Source organism: Mobula hypostoma, chromosome 7, assembly GCF_963921235.1.
Source record: "Mobula hypostoma chromosome 7, sMobHyp1.1, whole genome shotgun sequence".
NCBI lineage: Eukaryota > Metazoa > Chordata > Chondrichthyes > Myliobatiformes > Myliobatidae > Mobula > Mobula hypostoma.
In genome coordinates, this window is record NC_086103.1 from 29,186,141 (window position 1) to 29,209,531 (window position 23,391).

At 38.0% G+C, this 23,391-nt stretch overlaps 1 protein-coding gene across 1 annotated transcript in view; it reads left to right on the top strand.

Annotated features, from left to right (window-relative positions):
- LOC134349201 (protein KIBRA-like) overlaps positions 1 to 23,391 on the top strand; it is a 102,653-nt gene that overhangs the window by 42,889 nt on the left and 36,373 nt on the right. Inside the window, exons 3-7 of the mRNA XM_063053179.1 lie at positions 1,057 to 1,260; positions 3,997 to 4,073; positions 5,858 to 5,937; positions 12,571 to 12,700; positions 13,706 to 13,852. Of these exons, the coding sequence (XP_062909249.1) occupies positions 1,057 to 1,260; positions 3,997 to 4,073; positions 5,858 to 5,937; positions 12,571 to 12,700; positions 13,706 to 13,852 (638 nt within the window). The remainder of the gene's footprint in view (positions 1 to 1,056; positions 1,261 to 3,996; positions 4,074 to 5,857; positions 5,938 to 12,570; positions 12,701 to 13,705; positions 13,853 to 23,391) is intronic.

Genomic DNA, 23,391 nt, shown 5'->3' on the forward strand with positions numbered 1-23,391 from the left:
TGCGTGGTGCGGTGGAGATCAGTCTCTACCAAAGGAGGTGTAAGGCACTCCTTCTCTCCGTTAGCTCGCAGGTCACCCTGAGGGAAGTTGTAGCACCTGCTTAGCGCCCCATTCAGGGTCACGTGATGCCATGGGAACAGATGCTGGGTGATCATATGAGTGACTGGTGCATATCGCATGTCCTGGTTATGCGATCACTGACATCAGGCAAACAATCTCTGAAGAGTATTGATAATGGTTATTGTCACCCGTCTTGTAAAGACATTGCCCAGATGAAAACAATGGCAAATCACTTCTATAGAAAAATTTGCTAAGAACAATCATGGTAATGGGATCATGATCGCCTATGTCATATGAAAAGGCACATAATGATGGAACAAAAGTTAGTGTTCACTGAGCCAAGCAGTCTTAGTGTCCTCACTTAAAGAAGGATATATTTAATGGTTGTACGGTGCAGTTTCACGAAACTAATTCCAGAGTGAACTTGTGCTGCTAATTTTAAAAACCAAATCAGGAGAGGTGATCTCATGTGAACATACATACTATTTTGAAGAGACAGAATAGAAGCTCTGAGGAAGTTTTGCTGTGAAGGTGGAAGAAGGGGTCTCACAATAAGAAATTAATCACTTAACAATGAGATGAGGTAGAGTTTCTGCTCTGAGTGTTCTGAGCCTTTTGCATTAGGAAGTTGTAGATGTTACCTTTGAGGCAACAATGATATTTTGAACCACAGGAGAATGAAAAGCTGTAGGGTTGGCTGAGAAAGAAGAGATAAAATCAAAAATTGTTGCAGCAGACTCAAGGGGCTTCTTAGGTTATTACTATTCTTATTTTTTATTTTCCCGTGTTTTTAGAAATCATAAATCCACAGTCCCATTATTTTGCAGCTTTTTGGGGTAAATAACTGTAAATTAGTGTACGTTCTCAGTTTAAGTTCCATAATAATTTACGGATAGTTGAACCTGATACATCTTGAAACCTTTTGCATGTTCCACATTTCCTTAATTGTTTTAAAATGTGAATTTAAATACAGTATCATGATTTATTACCTTTCAGAGACAACGCAGGTGGAGGATCCTCGGGCTCAGTGGCGAAGAGAACAGCAACGCATGTTGAAGGACTATCTGGTAGTAGCTCAGGATGCACTGACTGCGCAGAAGGAAATCTACCAAGTGAAGCAACAGAGATTAGAATTAGCTCAACATGAATACAAGCAGTTATATGACGTTTGGAAAGATAAATCTAGTTCCCAGACCAGCTGTGAGTATTGTTTCTAGTCCAGTTGTTTCTTTTCTACATACAGAAGTATTGGTTGATTTTTAAATATAATGTTACATTAGCATAGCATTTCTTTCACTGATCTTCATGCAATTTTGTAATGAAGTTTAGGGTACAATTGCATGTTTCCAGTCTTTTTGATGCTGAATTTGTAATTTTCCTTATTGGTTAGAGTAGCTTGGTCCTAGCTATTTGGATTACCATTTTGGGGTAAAATGTTTTTGTAGGAAGGGAATAAATTTAAATGTAGATTCACTAGAATTAAACCTTGCTTTAATCTGGAGGTCATTGGCCTAGAATTCCCAGGGAACAGACACTTGCCATTTTCTTGGGGTCTGGGTTGACACCTGCCTTCCATTGGCAGCTTTGTCGCTGAAGTTGGCTCTGATTTGATTTTGTTAGGTTGTTCAGGTTGTAAGTCCTTTAGAAATGCCTGGTTGCTATTAAAACATGCCCAGGCTGAACCGGCCATCAAAGTTTAGTTCTTAATAAATGCCTCTAACACTGGAGAACATTCACAAAATACGAAGGTTATTTTTTGATAAAATGAACAAGTAAGTACATTTATGAGGTATGGCAGTGTAGCGGTTAACTTTACATTGTCAGCTGAAGGATTGGGGTTTGATTCTTGCTGCATTCTGTAAGGAGTTTGTAAATTTTCCCTGTGACTATGTGTGTTTCCTCTGGGTGCTCTGGTTTCCTCCCACATTCCAAAGGAATACGGTCAGGGTTAGTGAGTTGTGGGCATGCTATGTTAGCACCAGAATGTGGCAACACCTGTGGGCTGCCTAGCACAATCCTTGTTGATTTGATTAGCTGTAAACAATGCATTTCATTGTATGTTTCGATGTACATATTATAAATATTTCGAAGTAAATTTATTATCAAAGTACATACAGTATACGTCACCATATACAACACTGAGATTCGTTTTCTTGCAGGCATACTCAATAACTGCATAATAGAATCAATGAAAGGTTGCACCAACTTGGGTGTTCAAGCAGTGTACAAAAAAATAAACTGCAAATACAAAAAGAAAGTAATAATAATGATAATAATAACAAATAAGCAATAAATATCGAGTGCATGAGATGAAGAGTCATTGAAAGAGAGTCTGTAGGTTGTGGGAACATTTCAATGATGGGGCTTGAAGATGAGTGAAGTTATCCCCTTTGGTTCAAGAGCCTGATGGTTGAGGGGTAATAAATGTTCTTGAACATGGTTGTGTGAGTCCTGAGGTTCCTATGCCTTCTTCCTAATGGCAGCAGCAAGAAAAGAGCATGTCCTGGGTGGTGGGGGTCCCTGATGATGGATTAGATTAGATTAGATTATGAGGACATGCAGTCCTCTTTTATTGTCATTTAGTAATGCATGCATTAAGAAATGATACAGTATTCCTCTAGTGTGATATCACAGAAACACAGGACAGACCGAGACTGAAAAACTAACAAAAACCACATAATTACAACATATAGTTACAACAGTGCAACAGTACCATAACTTGATGAAGAACAGGCCCTGACACAGTAAAAAAAAGTTCAAAGTCTCTCGAAAGTCCCACATCACACACAGATGGAAGAAGGAAGAAAACTCTCCCTGCTATGCCTGACCACGGTCCGAGTCCGAGTCATCCGAAAACTTCGAGCTCTATTCAGCCCTCCGACACCGAGTACCGAGCACCATCTCTGCCAAACGCTTCGACTTCAGCCTCGGTCGCCAGCAGCAGGCAAAGCCGTGGATTTTGGGGCCTTCCCTCCAGAGATTTTCAATCGCACAGTAGCAGCGGCAGCGAACCAGGCATTTCAGAAATTTCTCCAGCTGTTCCTCTGCTTCTCACGTCTGTCTTCATCAAATCAGAATTGTGCACGGCGTCCTACTTAGAAATACGATATCATTTCACCGGAGAGCTGTGTCGTGCTGCCATCTTCTCCTCCTACCTATTTGCTGCTCTTCTGCAACAGCACTTCATGAGGATGTGCTCAATGGTGGGGAAGGCTTTACCTGTGACGAACTGGGCTGTATCCATGATTTTTTGTAAGATTTTCCATTCAAGAGTGTTTCCATACCAGGCTGTATGCAGCTGGTCATGATACTCTCCACCATACATCTATAGAACTTTTAGATGTCATGCTAATAATAAAGCTAATCTTTAAATTAACTTCAGTTAAGGAAATTTTGATAATCTGAAATATACATTTTTGCTTCTACAATTTCTGAACGTTCTCAGTCAGAAACTGTTACACTGGCGCTACAATCCTTCCTGTTTCAATGGCTTTAGTTTTACAACACTTTGTAAATTGAGATTTATTGAATGCTGTGGTACACTTATAGATATTAGATAATGGAATTGAGTAAAACACTCCTTGTAGTCAGTACTTAGCAAATGGAATGAATGCTGTCAGCCAAGCTGTTGGGAAACTTTTATAACTTGCCTGTTCCTTTCCAAATTTGGAGATGTACCCAAATTCCTGACAACTATGTAAAGAATTGTTTGCAATACCATGTGGAACTACAGATATTTCTTTGAAAATCAGGGCTAGTGGATTATTGTTAAGGAAGTCTCTGCAATCTGGAAAGATTTTCTAAAAAGTGGTGGGTTGGCAATGTCTTACATTTCCACAAGAATTGCTGTGATTAAATATGACCTACACACATTTATTTTTATTGTACTTTTAAAAGCCAAGATCGTGATTGAATATTTTTGTGCTTTTTTTTCAGTATTCTCAAGCTCTTCGTCTAGTACTAAATATGATCCAGACATCCTCAAAGCTGAAATTTCAACAACCAAATCAAGAGTAAGAGCAAAAGAAATTCTTTAATCTGTGATAATCAAATTATGTAGAGCCACCACATTGGCTATTCCCAGTACCAGTTCAGAGTTGATGCATATTCTTGAATCCAGGGTCTTAAAGCAAATATCCTATAGCTTTGTAGACATGGCAAGCAACAGATTTAATCATTCACAGCTAGATCTGGCTAAGTCACATAAATAAGAGAAAATCTGCAGATGCTGGAAATCCAAGCAATACACACAAAGTGCTAGAGGAACTCAGGAGGCCAGGCAGCATCAATGGAAAAGAGTAAATAGTCGACGTTTCAGACCGAGACCCTTCATCAGTCACATAAATCTATCAAGCTCAGTTCACGCCAGTAAATATTACTATTTTACTCCCAGAACATCAGAGGGCAATGTCTTAAATCCAATCAATATTCAGCCACTTTTCAAAAAGCTTTTGCCCATCATAAATTCAGAACTGGGGATGTTTGCTGCTAATTTTATAATATTTATTTCATCTGTAACTCCTCAGCAATGTGATCATGGCTGATCTTTTATCTCACCATTTTACAGCACTAATCTCATTTGTCTTGATTTTCTTAATATTTAAAAATTAATCACCTTCATATTTTTACTCCGTGAATGAGACAGCACAGCCCTCTTGGATAGAGAATTGAAAACATTCATTACCCTTTAGGTCAAGAAATATCTGCTCAATTTTGTCCTAAATAGCTAACAACTTATTTTGAGACTGACCCCTGGTTCTAGACACCAGAGCCAAGAGAAAGATTAATTTCATATCCACCACGTTAAGATTTTTAACGGTATTGTATGGTTCAATGAGATCCCTTGTGAATGAGCCAATCCATGATGTCTGTACCAAAATAGTCATTTCAGGAATCACTATGGTGTATCTTTGATGGTTTCCTCCATTACAGTTATATCCATTCTCATGAACAAAGATCAGAACTGTACAGAATATTCTAGATGCAATCTCGCTAGAGTAATATATAATTGCATCAAGATGTGACTATACTCTTGTCCTTAAAGGGGGTGATCTCACATTTTTTTCTACATTATATTGGTCACTTAACATATCTTCACCAATTCACTTGACCTGTCTCTTTTCCCTTGAAACCTCTAAGTATCATCGTACATCCTTCCTCATTTTTTTTTACGGCATAGATACAGCTCAATCCTCTGACTTCTTGCAGCAGATTGTTAAGTCCTCCAGATTCCAGTATCTGCTCTCTTTTGTATCTCCTACATGGCTATTTATCATCAACAAACTTAAAAATAGTATACTTGATCCCCCAACCCAATAGTCAGTCCATCAACACTGATCACTATGGCAACCCACTCGTTAGAGTCTACCAACCTAAAGAAGATTTATTTATTCATGCTATTTCTGTCTATTCACCAATCATTAATGTACATTAATGCATTATCTTCAAAATCATGCTGTCTCATTTCATTGAATAATCTCATTTGGCATTTTATCACAGGCTTTCTGAAAGTTCAAAGACACCACCCCATCATCTATTCTGTGAGTTATGAACTTGGAAGACTCCTGATATGTCAAACTTCAGCTTGTGATTTAGTTTAATCATGGCGAGACCTGTTCATTACAGTATTGAAACATTTAAAATTTCAATCCATATATTAAGAATTTATAATGCTTTGGCAATATGCCTTTTGTGTGCTGAAGTGGCTACTGCATATTAGCATTACAAATTTCCGAAAAAACTGATACATGACTTTTCAAGAATAACGCAGAATCATCATATTATTTTTTTAACATAGGTGAATAAATTGAAGAGTGAGCTAACTCATATGAGACATGAACTGCAGTATAAAGAGCAAGGATTCGAAACTCTTAAAGCGTGAGTATAAATTTCTAAGACCTTTTTTTTTGAAAATTAATTTCCTTCTTATAGATTTATAGATTATGAAAAGGAAAAAAACATGACTTTTAGCTTGAACACAGAACCACCCTATAACCAAAGCAAGAAGTAGTGATTATAGTGTTTCCATACCAAAGTTGGTAAGGCTGCAAATCTTATGCAGATTTTAGGTGGGAAGTACCTCAAAATAAGAATGTTGGATAGATTCATTATGCTGAAAAATTCATTTACAATGTGGAAACAAATGAAAAGGAAATGGGGCATTCTTTTTACTCATTAAGTAAAGATAGGATTTAAAACATTGACCAAAATCATGAAGGATTAAATAACAGAAGATTATCAACATGCCTGTGAATTAGTAATAGCAGAGTGCTAACTCAGAATTAAATAAATAAGAAAAAAAGTTGTCGTAATTTTCACAAAATGCTCTCAATGTGCAGATTCCTTTATTATATGTTCATATTCCATGGCATTTGGGATTTTTTATGATTGAATTATTTGAGAATGAAGCAAGGTGAACTCAGTGCAATGTTCTTGTGTTTTTGTTACACTTAACAATGTTGTGGAGTTAGCTGTAAGAGTCATAAACATCATATAACTAGTGTTGTGGATAGAGCTTTAAACTGAATAGTGCGGGGGGTGGCTTCAGAAGCTTGGAAAAGAATGGATAAAAGGGAAAGAGAGTACAAGGGAGGATACTGAAGTCTCTGGAACCAAGAATAAGACATAAAAAGATTTTTAAAAAGGCGAAAAAGTGGATAAGAATTTAACTACAGGTAACATGGAGACAAAATTGAAAAGAATGGTGATGAATACAGGACTTGAACGTTTTATATTTATGTAAATGCATACTGTCTATGAAATAAGGTAGATGATCTTGTAACGCTCTTAGGAATTGGTAGGGATGACGGGGTGAGCATTACAGAATTGTGGTTGAAAGAAGATCACTTAACATCTAAGGATACACATCATATTGAAAGGACCTGCAAATGGACAGTGGGGGTATGGTGACTCTCATTTAAAAATGAAATCAAATTCTTGAAGGAAGTGACATAGGATTAGAAGATGTAGGATCATTATGGTAGACTTAAGAAACTGCAAGGGTAAAAAGACCCGATTGGAGGTTTCAGGCTGGTGCTGAATCCCAAGAGAAGGAATTTGCAAAATGCCTACAAGATGGCTTTTTAGAGCAGCTTGTGATTGAGTTTACTAGGGGAAAAGCAATTCTGGTTTGAGTGATGTGTAATGAACCAGATTTGATTAGGGAGCTCAAGGTAAACTAACCCTTAGGAGGCAGTGATCATAATATGATAGAGTTCACCCTGCAGTTTGAGAGAGAGAAGCTCAATCAGATGTATCAGTATTACCATGGAGAAAGGGGAACTACGGAGGCATGAGAGAGGAGCTGCTCAAAGTTGATTGGAAGGAGACACTAGCAGAGATGACGGCAGAGCTGCAATGGCTGAAGTTTCTGGGAACAATTTGGAAGGTGCAGGATCAGTTCAATCTAAAGAAGAAGAAGCATTCTAAAGGAGTATAGAGCAACAATGGCTTACAAGGGCAGCATCAAAGCAATAGAGAGGACATACAACATTGCAGAAGAAACAAAAGTGTGAAAGCACGTAACCTCAAGGACGGTTTCTACCCCGATATTATGAGACTATTGAATGTTTCCCTAGTATGATAAGATGGGCTCTTGGCCTTACAATCTTCCTTGTTATGATTCTGCACCTTATTGTCTACCTGTACTGGGCATTTGCTGTAGCTGTTGCTCCTTATTCTGCATTCTGTTATTGTTTTTCCTTGTGCTACCTCAATACACTGTGTAATGAATTGATCTGACTGAACAGTATGTAAGACAAGCTTTTCACTTTACCTTGAAATAAAACCAGTTCCAATTCCAAAAAATATTCAAGATCTCTAAGACCTTTAGGTTTGTAGGGATGATTTTAGAGACAGAAATGGGCGTTAGAGATCAGGTTCAGTTTTGGGGACAGGGATGTGGGGGAATTACAGATCAGGCTGGATCTTAGGCCTTCACTCTGTGTTCAAAGGTCAGTGATATGGTTGTGTGATCCGATATCCATATATTGATGTCGGGCTGGCAAGCGCTGCGAACAAAGACTAGCAAGTTCAAGAGTGCATGGTCCTCTCAGATCAGTGGGTTCCAGGGAGTCCATGCGGGCAGGAGGAGTGAGGGCCAGTCACCCTCTAGGTATATGAGTCAGCGAGTCTGGAGTTCAGGGCAAGTTCTGGGGTTGATGCGGAAGAGTGAAGCCTGAAGCCTGAAGACTGATCATAAATCCAGATGTCATGACCTGAGGCCCGAATCCCTGAGCCTGCGAATCTATTGGGGAAGTGAAAGGTTTGAAGTCTGCGAATCCACTGGAGGCTAGAAGTCCGGAGGCAGCCTGTCCTGAGATTGGGGGACTGTCTGTGTGAGTGAATTGAGAGGACGGAAAGGGGCTTGTTTCCCTTTTGTGTTTTTTTTGTTGCTGTTGTCCTGATCTTGTTTTGCTTATGTAGTTCTGCAGAACACTGGGGGCAAATTATGTTGCCACCAGAATGTGTGCTTTCCCCCATCATACAGTATCCTTAGATTGTGTTGGTTGTTAATGCAGACTGCATGTTTTGCTGTAGACTTTGATGTGCATGTGATGAATAAATTAATCTGAAAGTGAATGGCTCCTTTAGTTAGCATGAACGCAATGGGCAGAATCACCACTTCCTGCAGTATAAATTCCTAAGATTTTATGACACCTGACCGATGATCTTGTTTAGACTTGTAGTTAAATGCCTTTGGAACGTGACTTGAATTTTGATTATCAGTAGCTTTGTTAGTAATAAAATACATGGAAATTTAAAGCAAGTTCCTTTATCTTTTCATCTTTGCTTCTTTGCATAAACTTTTGTTTCCTATTTTAGTAACTGCATATTATGTTTGTGTTGTTGGAAAGCTTTTTGTTCTTGTTCACGGCATTTTGTTTGTTTGGATTGAAAAGTGCTTGCCACAACTCCTAAAGAATGATTGCCGAGAAATTAGATCACATGTCATCTTTTATTGTATGTCACAAGAACCAGCTTCTGCACAAAATAATAGAGATTGTGAACAGAGCATGAATCGAGAAAGAACAAAATATCCATTGCAGATTTCACCATACATCTACTACCATGTAGAATGTATGTGTATGTATATGACTGCAAGTAGATGTGCATGCACATAATACACACAAGGCCCCAAATGTACACAGAGATACTTAGTAATGTACAATATATAGCTTGTTACTCTTTTTGGGATCTCCTAAGTACAATGGAGTGACCTGCACCATCTGCATTTCTGAGGTCTATTTTAGCAACTTTACTCACCCCATTACCCTTCTTCTATACGGACATTTCTGGTTCCTTGGCAGTGCCCCATCTAATTTCATTTGTGTGTTCTGAAGAAAATGCTTTATCTTGGGAAAGGCCATGTCAGTATTACTGTAGAATTTCTAAACCGAGTACCCATGTCCAAAATTGTTATTGCCTGCTGTGCTGAAATCATTTCATGAGCTGAGGAAATTTGGCTATTAGGAAAATGGTAGTAAACTGATTCTATGAAATAAATTACTATTGAAAAAGGATCTAGTGCTTTCCCAGCGTATTTGACGAATAAACTCTTCTTGGGTTTCCAGCTAGATACAGCTATCGATTTTAACTGATGTTTTGATGACAAACTCTGCCATCTTCATCAGGAATGCTGCCTGGGCATGTCTGGTCCAGTGGTATTTATACCCTTGTCATCTCTCCCTCCTGATTGGTTAGTCCTCATCCAATCAGGTTTCTACTCTCCCACCTGTGAAAGTCAGCCATCCCGAGTCCCAGGTCATCTTTGATCTATATAAGCTGTGATTTGAGCTTCCATATGAGTTTGTGGATAGTATTTATCTGACATTTCTTCAGGATCTGGGCGATCCTTCCAGAAATTGTGGAAATATAGGGAAGACACCTAATACTATTTTCTGTGACAGCTTGTACTTTATTATGTGCAGAGAATGGATTATGGGGTTTTACATTTGAATTATTTTTACTGATAATGGATGTTAATTGATCTCTATGGTATTTGTTTCTCAGAAAAAGGGATATATGTGAATAATCATTAACCCCTTTACCCCCACCCCGAAAGAAAACCTGAAGATAGCACCATTTTTCATTGTTCTATGGATGTAGTTTGTGTGATGAAGATTGTTAGCAGAATGTAAAAATGATATCTATCTGGAAAGTGAATGTCATCTGTTTAGGTTATTAAGCTGTTAATATATAGAAGACCAATAAATATTTGTTCAAAGAGCATTCAGTGGTATGCAAGACCAAGGTATTTTGTGCAACTAGCATGACTTATGGCCTCAAATGCCTTTTCTGTCCATGATTCACCATTGATCCGAAAAGGTGACCCAACATAGGAAGGATGGATCTTGGCGCAGTGTATGAAAGGTGCTTGCTTGTCAGGTGAGGATCGAACAGACGGTCAAAGTGACAAGGGGTTAGGCTGGCAGGTTGACATCAAGGACTGTGGAGCATTGGAGAGTTTGGAGGAGGTTAGCTAATTGCATGAGAATGTCAGGTCAGCAAATCTGTGATTGGGTTGGCATGTCTGTACCCATGGGCTGAAGATAATGGGTGAATTATGAGTTGGAAGTAAGTGAGTTGCGGTTTAGGCAGGGAGACCCAAGTAAGTACAGAGAGGGGATGTGTCAGAAGTGAGTTGAAAGTTCAAAATTCCTCCGATGGGGCTTACTCAGGCAGATTCCAGCATATCTGGCTTCCTCTGTGCATGAACATGTCAGGCTCAGAGGACTCAAGGAGATTTGCAGACTTCGTCAGTTTGTTTATTTATTTATTTGTTTATGGAATGTGGGTGTCATTGGTTATGCCACGTTTTATTGCACATCTGTAATTGCCCTTGAGAAGCTGGCAGTGAGCTGACATCTTGAAAGGCTGCCATCCTGATGGAGTGCACTCTCACAGCGCTATGGGTAGTTTATTTAGATCCGGTATTGAAAAAAAAAGCCAAGATATTTCTATATTAAGAAACTGCATCTTGGAAGGGAACATTGGCATGGCTTTTCCATACATTGACTACCTTTATTTCTTTGCCAATAGATGTTGTGAGTTTAGGAAGTGTAGTAAATCCCTGAACTTCCTTTCTCTTTAATTTCCCATTGAAATTGAATCACATGTCATATTCTCATGCTGTAAGTTCTGGTTTCTAGGTAACCATCTTATTTTGTGACTGTGGAGTATATCCTGTACTTGAACTCAATGCACTAATTTATTGAATACAGGATGGCATAATATATTGTCTTAGAAATTACCAAGATAAAGTATTGATATAACTGTGTTAATCAATTAATTAAAAGCACAGAAGGGCCCATATCTAAACACAGGCATTAAAATCAATTTACTTAAAGCAGGATCTATTTAAAAAGTGTATTTGTCATCACTGCAGCAATTTCTTCTTGATTTGTAAGGGCATCAAAGGGAGAAGACAGGAAAATGGGGTTGAAAGGGATAATAGATCAGCCAGGATTAAATGGCATTATTCTGCTCCAATGTCTTGTGATTTTATGGTCTAAAATCAGGGTAATATCTCCAGAAATATACATTGACTGGAGGAGAGTTGTGTGCAAATTACTTCCCTTAATTCAATTATTTACTTTTAGTAATGCACAGGGGAATTCCTCAATCATCCTCACTTTGAATAGGAATGGTATTATCACTATATTTATATTATGTATTTGCACAGTAAAATTTGGATATTGTAAGCTTGCTGTAAGTTGCTCTGCTTCTGAGCAAGCTGTGCTATAGAGATATGTTGCCAGTAGATCATGCAAGCAATGAGGTTGATGTATTAGACTTCTGGATATTAACAAGCATGGAGAGGAAAATTATAATCTACTAATGTGAGGATTCTCATTTCTCTTGATCTTTAATTGTCACTTGAGCTTGGAAAGAAACATTTTCTTTAGTTTCTCTTTATATTTATTGTTTCTTGTATTGCTTTCTTTTTGTTCATGTCAATTGCTATAGAATTGTAAGTTCTAGCTTGCTTTCTCTGGATTAGACTGCATATCATAGTGAGAATGCTTCAGTCTCTTAGTTGGTAGAGCTATGATTTGTCCATCTCTCAAATTCTTTTTCTAGAATGCCAAATCTTGTGTTGTTTCATGTTACCTGAAATTGCTCTGTAATAGTGCACAAAATACAAACCATTCAATATTTCATTAATTAGCTTAACTCAAAATGTAATATTGTACTTATTAACTATTGGATTTCTATGATTTACCAAAATAAATGTTTATTTTGTCATTATTGTATTACCTTTTTATTACATACAATTTAATCTTAACAGAACAAAATGTATTTTAACATACTATGAGCTTTGTTCTTTGTTAAAAAAGACACTATACTGGATACAATAGTTTTGAGGTTAAGTTAATACATCATCTGACACCTATCCTTGAAAACATTTTTATATTTTGCTTACTTTAAAAATAAATTTGCTCTAGTCAAAAATACTGGATTAGTATTGCATTTTCATTTGGAGATTGTTACATGCATTTTTAATTCCAGAATTGACCTAAAGATGTCAGGAACACGAGGAGGATACAAACTTGATGAAGCAAAGGCGATTGTGAATGAAATGAAAACCATCAAAAAGGCTATTAGCTCAGGAGAGAAGGAAAAAAGAGACCTCATTCAGGTAGAGTCAAAATGATTTCAACCAGTCACCATTCTGAAACCTGTGTTGTAAATTATGAAATCTTTCTAATTAGGGATTGGTTTTAGAATAGGTAGTTATAAGTAACAATTGCTGATTAAATTTGTCAAAATTTACTTTAATACAAAAACTGTTCCTTGGAAGACCTCTCAGGATAAAGGGTGTATTGTTTTAAAATATGGTTCCTGTTGTACACCAGCTATGATATTGACTTGACAGAGGAAGATTTTGGTCCAAGAACAACAAATCCAAGATAATTTGAAGGCAGGCTGTGGTACAGACTTATCATATGTATGTGTTTACAGTGCTTTCATGGACGGATGAGGGTACATGTACTCACACATATGTGCACGCCAGTCATACACACAAGACACAAACACAAATGATGCTCCCATATCCTGTTCCTAATGTAAGCAGATTGTGGCTTACTGCTGCTCTGTGGACGGAACACTAGGTTCCCATGATGTCTTCAAATCTACAGAACCATTTTCCTGCAGTGTCTGTTAACGTGCTTTGTGACGGATAACTTCATAGGAAGAGTACTATAAATTGTAAGTGCCTAATTGCAAGGCCGAATATTATAGAATAATTATTTCAGGGCTTTGAGATGCTTTAGTAACGTAAAGCCCTAATTTTTGGAGTGCAGTAGCTTTCTTCTCCATTCACTGTTGGAAATAATGTTGAAAAATGCAATGGTGCTCATTTACATTAAACGATATAGGGGTTGGGCAAGAACATGGATTTGAGTTCAGTGGTTATCCTTGCCTTTTTTGAGTAACAGAAATGTGTTGGAGGGATGCAGTATGTGGGTTATATTTTATTTTTCGATATCAGTGCAAAGTATACAAGTATTATAGAATAACAGGATTAAAATTCATGCTTGTCATTTGAATTGAGATAGAACCTATTTCAGTTCCATATATTTGTGCAAAATGTTTTTTCTTTAATTCTTTCTTTTTTCCTTAATTTGTTATCTTTTGTTTTTAGTGCCTGGCCAGATTTAGAGACAGTTTCCGACTTCAAACAGGCTTTCAATCTGATCTCTGCAATAGTCATTCCTCGCTAGTAAATTCAAAGCAACCTGTTACCCGCCACTGTTCAGATGCTGGATCCCAGACAGATATCTCAGGAGAAGTGAGTATAAATTCTGATATGTTTCATTTGTATAACAATGAAAATAATCAATGCAAATCAGCAGTTACCTCACACTTATCTGGGTTGAACTCCATCTGCCACTTCACAGCCCAGATTTGCATCCTATCACTGTCCCGCTGTAACCTCTGACAGCCCTCCACACTATCCACAACACCCCCAACCTTTGTGTCATCAGCAAATTTACTAACCCATCCCTCCACTTCCTCATCCAGGTCATTTATAAAAATCACAAAGAGTAGGGGTCCCAGAACAGATCATGGGGTACTTTGTCAAATGCCTTGCTGAAATCCATACACACTATATCTACTTCTTGACCTTCATCAATGTATTTAGTCATATCCTCAAAAAATTCAGTCAGGCTCATAAGGCATGACCTGCCTTTGACAAAGCAACGCTAACTATTCCTAATCATATTATGTCTCTCCAAATCTTCATAAATCCCACCTCTCAGGATCTTCTCCATCAACTTACCAGCCACTGAAGTAAGACTCACTGGTCTATAATTTCCTGGGCTATCTCTACTCCATTTCTTGAATAAAGGAACAACATCCGCAACCCTCCAATCCTCTGGAACCTCTCCCGTCCCCATTGATGATGCAAAGATCATTGCCAGAGGCTCAGCAATCTCTGCCTCCCCTCCCACAGTAGTCTGGGGTACATCTCATCTGGTCCCAGTGACTTATCCAACTTGATGCTTTCCAAAAGCTCCAGCACATCCTCTTTCTTAATATCTACATGTTCAAACTTTTCAGTCCACTGTAAGTCATCCCTACAATCGTCAAGATCCTTTTCTGTAGTGAATACCGAAGCAAAGTATTCATTAAATACCTCTGCTATCTTCTCTGGTTCCATACACACTTTTCCACTGTCACACTTGATTGGTTGTATTCTTTCACGTCTTATCCTCTTGCTCTTCACATACTTGTAGAATGCCTTGGGGTTTTCCTTAACGCTGTCCGCCAAGGCCTTCTCATGGCCTCTTTTGGCTCTCCTAATTTCATTCTTAAGCTCCTTCCTGCTAGCCTTATAATCTTCGAGATCTCTGTCATTACCTAGTATTTTGAACCTTTCGTAAGCTCTTCATTTCTTCTTGACTAGACTTACAACAGCCTTTGTACACCATGGTTCCTGTACCCTAACATCCTTTCCCTATCTCATTGGAACGTACCTATGCAGAACTCCATGCAAATATCCCCTGAACATTTGCCACATTTCTGCCATACATTTCCCTGAGAACATCTGTTCCCAATTTATGCTTCCAAGTTCCTGCCTGATAGCCTCATATTTCCCCTTACTTCAATTAAACGCTTTCCCAACTTGTCTGTTCCTATCCCTCTCCAGTGCTATGGTAGCAGAGATAGAATTGTGATCACTATCTCCAAAATGTGGACCAGTTTCATTTCCCAACACCAGATCAAGTACAGCCTCTCCTCTTGTAGGCTTATCTACATATTGTGTCAAGAAACCTTCCTGAACACACCTAACTCCACCCCATCTAAACCCCTCACTCTAGGGAGATGCCAATCGATATTTAGGAAATTAAAATCTCCCACCACCGCGACCTTGTTATTATTACACCTTTCCAGAATCTGTCTCCCTGTCTGCTTCTCGATGTTCCTGTTACTTATTGGGTGGTCTCTTTAAAAAAAAATACCCAGCAGAGTTATTGACCCCTTGCTGTTTCTAACTTCCACCCACAGAAACTCCATAGACAATCCCTCCATGACTTCCTCCTTTTCTGCAGCTGTGACACTATCTCTGATCAACAGTGCCATGCCCCCACCTCTTTTGCATCCCTCCCTGTCCTTGCTGAAACATCTAAAGCCTGGCACTCGAAGTAACCATTTGTGCCCCTGAGCCATCCAAGTCTCTGTAATGGCCCCAACATCATAGCTCCAAGTACTGGTCCACACGCTAAGCTCATTCACTTTGTTCATAATACTCCTTGCATTAAAATAGACACATCTCAAACCATCGGTCTGGGCGCATTCCTTTTCTATCACTTGCCTATTCTCCCTCTCGCACTGTCTCCAAGCTTTCTCTATTTGTGAGCCAACTGCCTCTTCCTCCGTTTCTTTAGTTCGGTTCCCAGCAATTCTAGTTCATACTCTCCCCAACAGCCTCAGCAAACCTCCCTGCCAGGATATTGGTCCCCATCGGATTCAAGTGCAACCCGCCCTTTTTGTACAGGTCACACTTGCCCCAAAAGAGGTCCCAGTGATCCAGAAATCTGAATCCCTGCCCCCTGCTCCAATCTTTCAGCCATGCATTTATCCTTCACCTCACTCTATTCCTATACTCACTGTCAACGCAGCACAGGCAGAAATCCCAAGGTTACCACCTTTGTGGTCCTGCTTCTCAACTTCCTTCCTAACTCCCTGTAGTCTGCTTTCAGGACCTCCTCCCTTTTCCTACCTATGTCATTGGTACCAATATCTACCACGACCTCTGCCTGTTCTGCTTCCCACTTCAGGATATCGTGGACGTGATCAGAAACATCCCGGACTGTGGCACCTGGGAAGCAAACTACCATCCATGCTTCTTTCCTGCGTCCACAGGTCGCCTGTCTAACCCCCCTTAACTATAGAGTCCCCTATCACTGCTGCCATCCTCTTCCTTTCCCTACCCTTCTGAACCACAGAGCCAGACTCTGTGCCAGAGGCGTGGCTACTGTTGCTTCCCCCAGGTAGGCCGTCCCCTGCAACAGTACTCAAACAGGAGTACTTATTGTTAAGGGGTACAGCCACAGGGGTACTTTCTGGCTTCTGACTCCTGCCCTTCCCTCTCCTGACTGTTACCCATTTATCTGTCTCCCGAGGCCCCGGTGTGACTACCTGCCTATCGCTCCTATCATCACCTCTTTACTCTCCCTGACCAGATGAAAGTCATCGAGCTGCATCTCCAGTTGCTTAACACGGTCCCTAAGGAGTTGCAGCTTGACGCACCTGGTGCAGATGTGGCCGTCCGGGAGACTGGGAGTCTCCCAGACTTCCCACAACTGTCACTGAGCAGAGAACACCAGTCTCGCGCACATACTTCCTGTCTGTATTCTACACAGGCAACCTACCTCGCCTTGACCCATTGCAGCCGAAGCCCCATTGAGCCAAAGCCTTCCTACTCTGTCGCCCACTCCACAAAGCTGTCTCCTTTTAAATTCTTCTCGTGGTTCTACCTGGCTGACGTCCATGCACTTGCACAGTTGTCCCCCAATCAAACCGCTGAAGAAATAACCATCTCCTTTTAAATACTTCTTGCTTTTCGAATAATTCAATCTAAAACCAGTGTATTATGCCTGAATAAAGAAGACTACAACAGGATGAGGGTGGAGTTGGATAGGGTAGACTGGGAACACAGGCTATATGGTGGGACGTTTGAGGAACAGTGGAAGACTTTCAAAGAGATTTTTCATGGTGTTCAACAAAAGTATATTCCAGTTAAAAGCAAGGACAGTAATGGTGGGGAAAGCCAGCCATGGATAGATAAATAAAGGAAGGCATCAAAGTAAAAGCTCGTGTGTACAAAGTTGCCAAGTGTAGTGGGAAGAAGGAAGATTGAGAAAACTTTAAAAAGCAACAAAGAACCACTAAGCAAGCAATAAAGAAAGGTAAGATAGAAAATAAACTAGCACACAATATAAAAACAGATAGTAAAAGTTTTTATAATTATATAAAACGGAAAAGGGTGGCCAAAGTGACCATAAGTCCCTTGGATGGTGAGAATGGGGAATTTATATTGGGGAATGAGGAAATGCCAAGGCTTTGATTGATTATTTTGTTCGGTCTTCATGGTGGAAGAAAGATGATGTGGATGTGATGGGAGGTGAGGACCTTGATACAATAGCTATCACTAAAGAGGTTTGCTAAGCAAACTTGTGGGCCTAAAGAAAGACAAGTCCCCTGGTCCTGGTGGAATGCATCCCAGGGTACTGAAAGAAATGGCAGTTATCATAGAGACTTTGGTGATAATTTGCGGAAATTTTCTGGACTCTGGCAGGTCCTGGCGGATCGGAAGACGGCGTATGTCACGCCATTGTTCAAAGTAGGATATAGGCAAGTAACTATAGGCCAGTTAGTTTAACATCTGTAGTTGGAAAAATGCTTGAAGCTATCATTAAAGAATAGTGAGGCATCTGGAAAGAAGTGGATCCATCAAGCGGACACAGCATGGATTCAGCAAAGGCAGGTCCTGTTTGACAAACTTACTGGAGTTCTTTGAGGGTACAATGACCACAGTGGATAGAGGGGAACAAATGGGTGTTGTTTACTTGGATTTCCAGGCAGCATTCAATAAGGTGCCAAATAAAAGACTTATCCATAAGATAAGGATGCATAGAGTTGGGGATGATGTATTAGAATAGATAGGGGATTGGTTAATCAATAAAAAGCAGAGAGTTGGGATACATGGATGTTTCTCTGGTTGGCAATCAATGGTGAGTGGTATGCCACAGGGGACGGTGCGGGGCCCGCAACAGTTCACAATGTACATTAACGATCTGGAAGAGGAGACCGAGTGTAGTGTATCTAAGTTTGCTGATGACACTAAATTGAGTGGAAAAGCAAATTATGCAAAGGACACAGAGAGATAACTGAGGGATAAAGTAAGGACCGGCCTGAAACATCTTTCTTTTTAAATCTTTTTATTGAGTAAGTATACAAAAAAGGTAAGCCATATAAACATTAATACAATGTTAAAGTATAATAAAATTCCAAAAGATAACAATACCAAAAAGAAAATACTACAAACAATGTAATTTAAGCATAAGAAACCAAGATAACATAATAGTATACTAGATTTTATATATATCAATGGAAAAAAAGAAAAAAAAAACCCCAAAAAAAAACCCACCGTGCAACTAACTAAAAGCAAAGCAAAGCAATGGGCTAACTTGAAACCAGAGTTAAACTTAAAATCACGTCCTCAATCCCGACCTCCATTAAAACAGTGAAAAAAAAACAAGAAGGGTAAATATTACATTAAATGAAAATATCGAATAAAAGGTCCCCAAATCTGTTCAAATTTAAATGAAGAATCATAAAGGTTACTTCTAATTTTCTCCAAATTCAAACATAAAATCGTCTGAGAAAACCAAAAAAAGGTAGTTGGAGCATTAAGCTCTTTCCAATGTTGTAAAATACATCTTTTCGCCATTAAAGTAAGAAATGCAATCATTCTACGGGCTGAAGGGGAAAGATTACTAGAAATTTTAGGTAGTCCAAAGATAGCAGTAATAGGGTGAGGAGAGATATCTATATTTAATACCTTAGAAATAATATTGAAAATATCTCTCCAAAAAGTTTCCAAAGTAGGGCAAGACCAAAACATATGAGTTAAAGAGGCTATCTGCCCCGAACATCTATCACAGAAAGGATTAATATGCGAGTAAAAACGCGCTAACTTATCTTTGGACATATGTGCTCTATGAACCACTTTAAATTGAATTAGGGAATGTTTAGCACAAATAGAGGAAGTATTAACTAATTGTAAAATCTGCCCCCAATCATCCACAGAAATGGTAAGCCCCAATTCCTGTTCCCAATCTACCCTAATCTTATCAAATGGAGCTTTCCTAAGTTTCATAATAATATTATAAATCATAGCCGATGCACCTTTCTGACATGGATTAAGGTTAATTATCGAATCTAAAATATATATAGGAGGAAGCATTGGAAAGGAAGAAAGTATAGTACTTAGGAAATTTCTAACTTGTAAATATCTAAAAAAATGTATTCTTGATAAGTTATATTTATTAGATAATTGTTCAATAGACATAAGGGAACCATCTAAAAATAAATCCAAAAACCGTAAAATACCCTTAGTCTTCCAAGTTTGAAAAGCGCGATCCGTAAAAGAGGGAGGAAAAAATATGTTACCTAAAATAGGAATCGCTAACCCGAATTGATTAAGATCAAAAAATTTTCTGAATTGAAACCAAATACGCAAAGCATATTTAACGATCGGGTTAGAGACCTGCTTAAGGCGTTTCGAATCAAAAGGAAGAGAGGAACCTAAAATAGAACCAAGTGTATAACCCTGAACAGATTGTAATTCCAATGCTACCCATTTAAGAATAGATAGTATGTCCCGGTCAAGTAACCAAAATTTCATATGTCGAATATTAATAGCCCAATAATAAAATCTAAAGTTAGGTAATGCTAAACCTCCATCTCTCTTAGCTTTCTGTAAATGTATTTTACCCAGTCTCGGATTCTTATTCTGCCAAATAAATGAAGAAATTTTAGAGTCAACTTTATCAAAAAAAGATTTAGGAACGAAAATTGGTAATGCCTGAAACACATAAAAATTTTGGCAAAAAAAACATCTTAACTGCATTAATATGACCAATCAAAGTTAAATATAAGGGAAACCATTTAGATGAAAGTTGAGTAATATGGTCTATTAATGGTAAAAAGTTAGTCTTAAATAAATCTTTATGTTTACAAGTAATTTTAATCCCAAGATATGAAAAGTAATTATTAATCAATTTAAATGGAAATTTATAATATAAGGGAAGATGTTTATTAATCAGAAAAAGTTCACTCTTACTAAGATTTAATTTATAACCTGAGAAAAGACCAAATTGTGCTAATAACTCTAAAACAGCAGGAATAGATCTCTCAGGATTAGAAATATATAAAAGTAAATCATCAGCATAGAGTGATAATTTATGGGACTTTAATCCCCGAGTTATCCCAGTAATATTTGAAGATTCTCGAATAGCAATTGCAAGAGGTTCTAATGCAATATCAAATAATAGGGGACTAAGAGGACAGCCTTGTCGAGTACCACGAAAGAGAGGAAAGAAAGGTGAGTTTAAAGAGTTAGTACGAACCGAGGCTACAGGGGAGTAATATAACAGTTTAATCCAGGATATAAATTTCAAGCTAAAATTAAACATTTCAAGCACCTTAAATAAATAAGGCCATTCTACTCTATCAAAAGCTTTCTCGGCATCTAAAGAAATAACACACTCAGGAACATTTTGTGAGGGAGTATAAACGATATTTAACAATGTACGAATGTTATAAAAAGAGTAACGGCCTTTAATAAAACCCGTTTGGTCTTCCGAAATAATAGAAGGAAGTACTTTTTCTAGTCTATTTGCTAATAACTTAGAAAAAACTTTAGAATCAACATTTAATAAAGATATTGGTCTATAAGATGCACATTGAGCAGGGTCTTTATCCTTCTTTAGTATTAAAGAAATTGATGCTCTATTAAAAGATTCCGGAAGTTTACCAAGTTTCAAAGAAGCCTCAAAAACCTTACAGAGCCAAGGAATCAATAAAGAAGCAAAACATTTATAAAATTCAACGGTAAACCCATCAGGGCCAGGAGCTTTCCCCAGATTCATAGAAAAAATAACATTCTTAATCTCATCCATTGTAATGGAAGTATCTAATAAAGAAGACATATCCTGTGAAATCTGAGGGAAGTCTAACTTATCTAAAAAATCATTCATATATTTAGAATCTCGAGGAGACTCTGATTGATATAAAGAAGAATAAAAATCACAAAAGGTTTGATTAATCCCCACATGATCCAATATCAATCGATCATTTTGGTTATAAATCTGATTGATTTGAGATTTAACATAATTAGATTTCAATTGATTAGCCAGCAGCTTGCCAATTTTATCACTGTGAACATAAAAATCACTTCTTGTTTTCTTTAATTGGTTTACAATCGAGGACGAGAGTAGTAAACTGTGTTCCATTTGAAGTTCAGTTCTTTGTTTGTATAGCTCCTCAGAAGGAGCCATAACATATTTCTTATCAATTTCTTTAATCTTGTCCACAATTGCCATCTCCTCCTGCTTCTGTTTCTTCCTCAAAGCAACGGAATACGAAATAATCTGACCCCGAATATAGGCTTTAAAAGTGTCCCAAAGAGTGTTAACCGAAATATCTTCTGTATGGTTAATTGTAAAAAAAAGCTCAATCTGTTCATTCATAAAATTAACAAAGTCCGAGTCCTGAAGCAACAGCGAATTAAAACGCCATTGTCTATTGTTTGGTATATTGGCCATAATTTTAATAGAAAGCTTAAGTGGAGCATGATCCGAAATGGTTATAGAATCATAATCACATTTAATCACTGAAGGAATGAGACGAGAATCAATGAAAAAATAATCAATTCTTGAATAGGAATGATGAACATGTGAAAAGAAGGAAAAATCTTTTTCCTGAGGATGCAGAAAACGCCAAATGTCCGTCGACCCAGAATCAGAAAGGAAAAAATTAATCAAATTTGCAGATTTATTAGGTAAAGTCCGTAAAGGAGCCGAACGGTCCAAAGCTGGAGATAAACAGGTATTAAGATCTCCGCCCCAAATCAATGAAAACTCGTTCAAATTCGGAAACTGATCAAACAATGATTTATAAAATTCCGGACAATCCATATTAGGAGCATAAACATTAACCAAAACTACTTTTTTATTAAATAGTAAACCACTAACCAATAAAAATCTACCATTCGGATCAGAGATAATATCCTGTTGTATAAAAGTAATTGAGGAATCTATAAAAATAGAGACGCCTCGAATCTTAGCATTGGAGTTCGAATGAAATTGTTGTCCCTTCCAGAATTTGAAAAAACGTAGTCTGTCCCCCCTCCGTACATGGGTCTCTTGTAAAAATAAAATTTGTGCTTTAAGTCTCCGGAACACTTTAAAAACTTTTTTTCTTTTAATAGGATGATTAAGACCATTAGTATTCCAGGAGACAAAATTAATAATAGACTCCATAAATCCTAAAGTCAACCCACAACAAGGAGGATTGACAATAGGCGCGACCCACAAACCCGGAGAGGAAACAGAACATACAAAAGATACCGGGGAAAAGGACGCAACCAGTACTTCAATAATGTATATAGCCCAAAGAAAAACAAACTAAAACGTGAAGCCCCTCCCACCACCCCCCACCCCAAGACCCCAAGGCAAAATCTAAAGCAGACCCGCCAGAAAGAAGCAAGCGCTAAAACTACCCCCATGACTTCCGGTATACGCTCCCTAAAAAAAAGGTATAAATATGAAAAGGATCAGCTAATTGTAAAACAGTAAAAAAATAAGTAAAAAAAAGTTAGCTCAATTAGAATACACACAGAACAGAACAAAAGCCGGAAAATATATATTAAAAAAAAACCACAATAAACCTCAAACTCATGAATAGACACAGCAACAAAAAAAATAGGATTATTAACATAAAGTGATTATAAAAAGCAAAACAGAATAAAATTTTTAAAAAAACTACAAAATTTAAGGCCGCACAGGAAATACGTAAGATGACAAAAGGGAAGTAACCACCCAGAATCCCCTGGGAAAAGAAAGAAATGACGCAGTTAAAAAGAAAGTTTAGCAGCCATATTAAGAAATCAAAAGTAAACTTTTCTGCCCAAATAGGGCACAGAAAAGTTAAAACCAACCAATTCACAGCCTCCGATCAACGGAGATAATTAAAAAAAAGGCAATTAAGATGTTGAAGATGAAAGTTGATCCAGATAACTCTGGGCATCCGATGGAG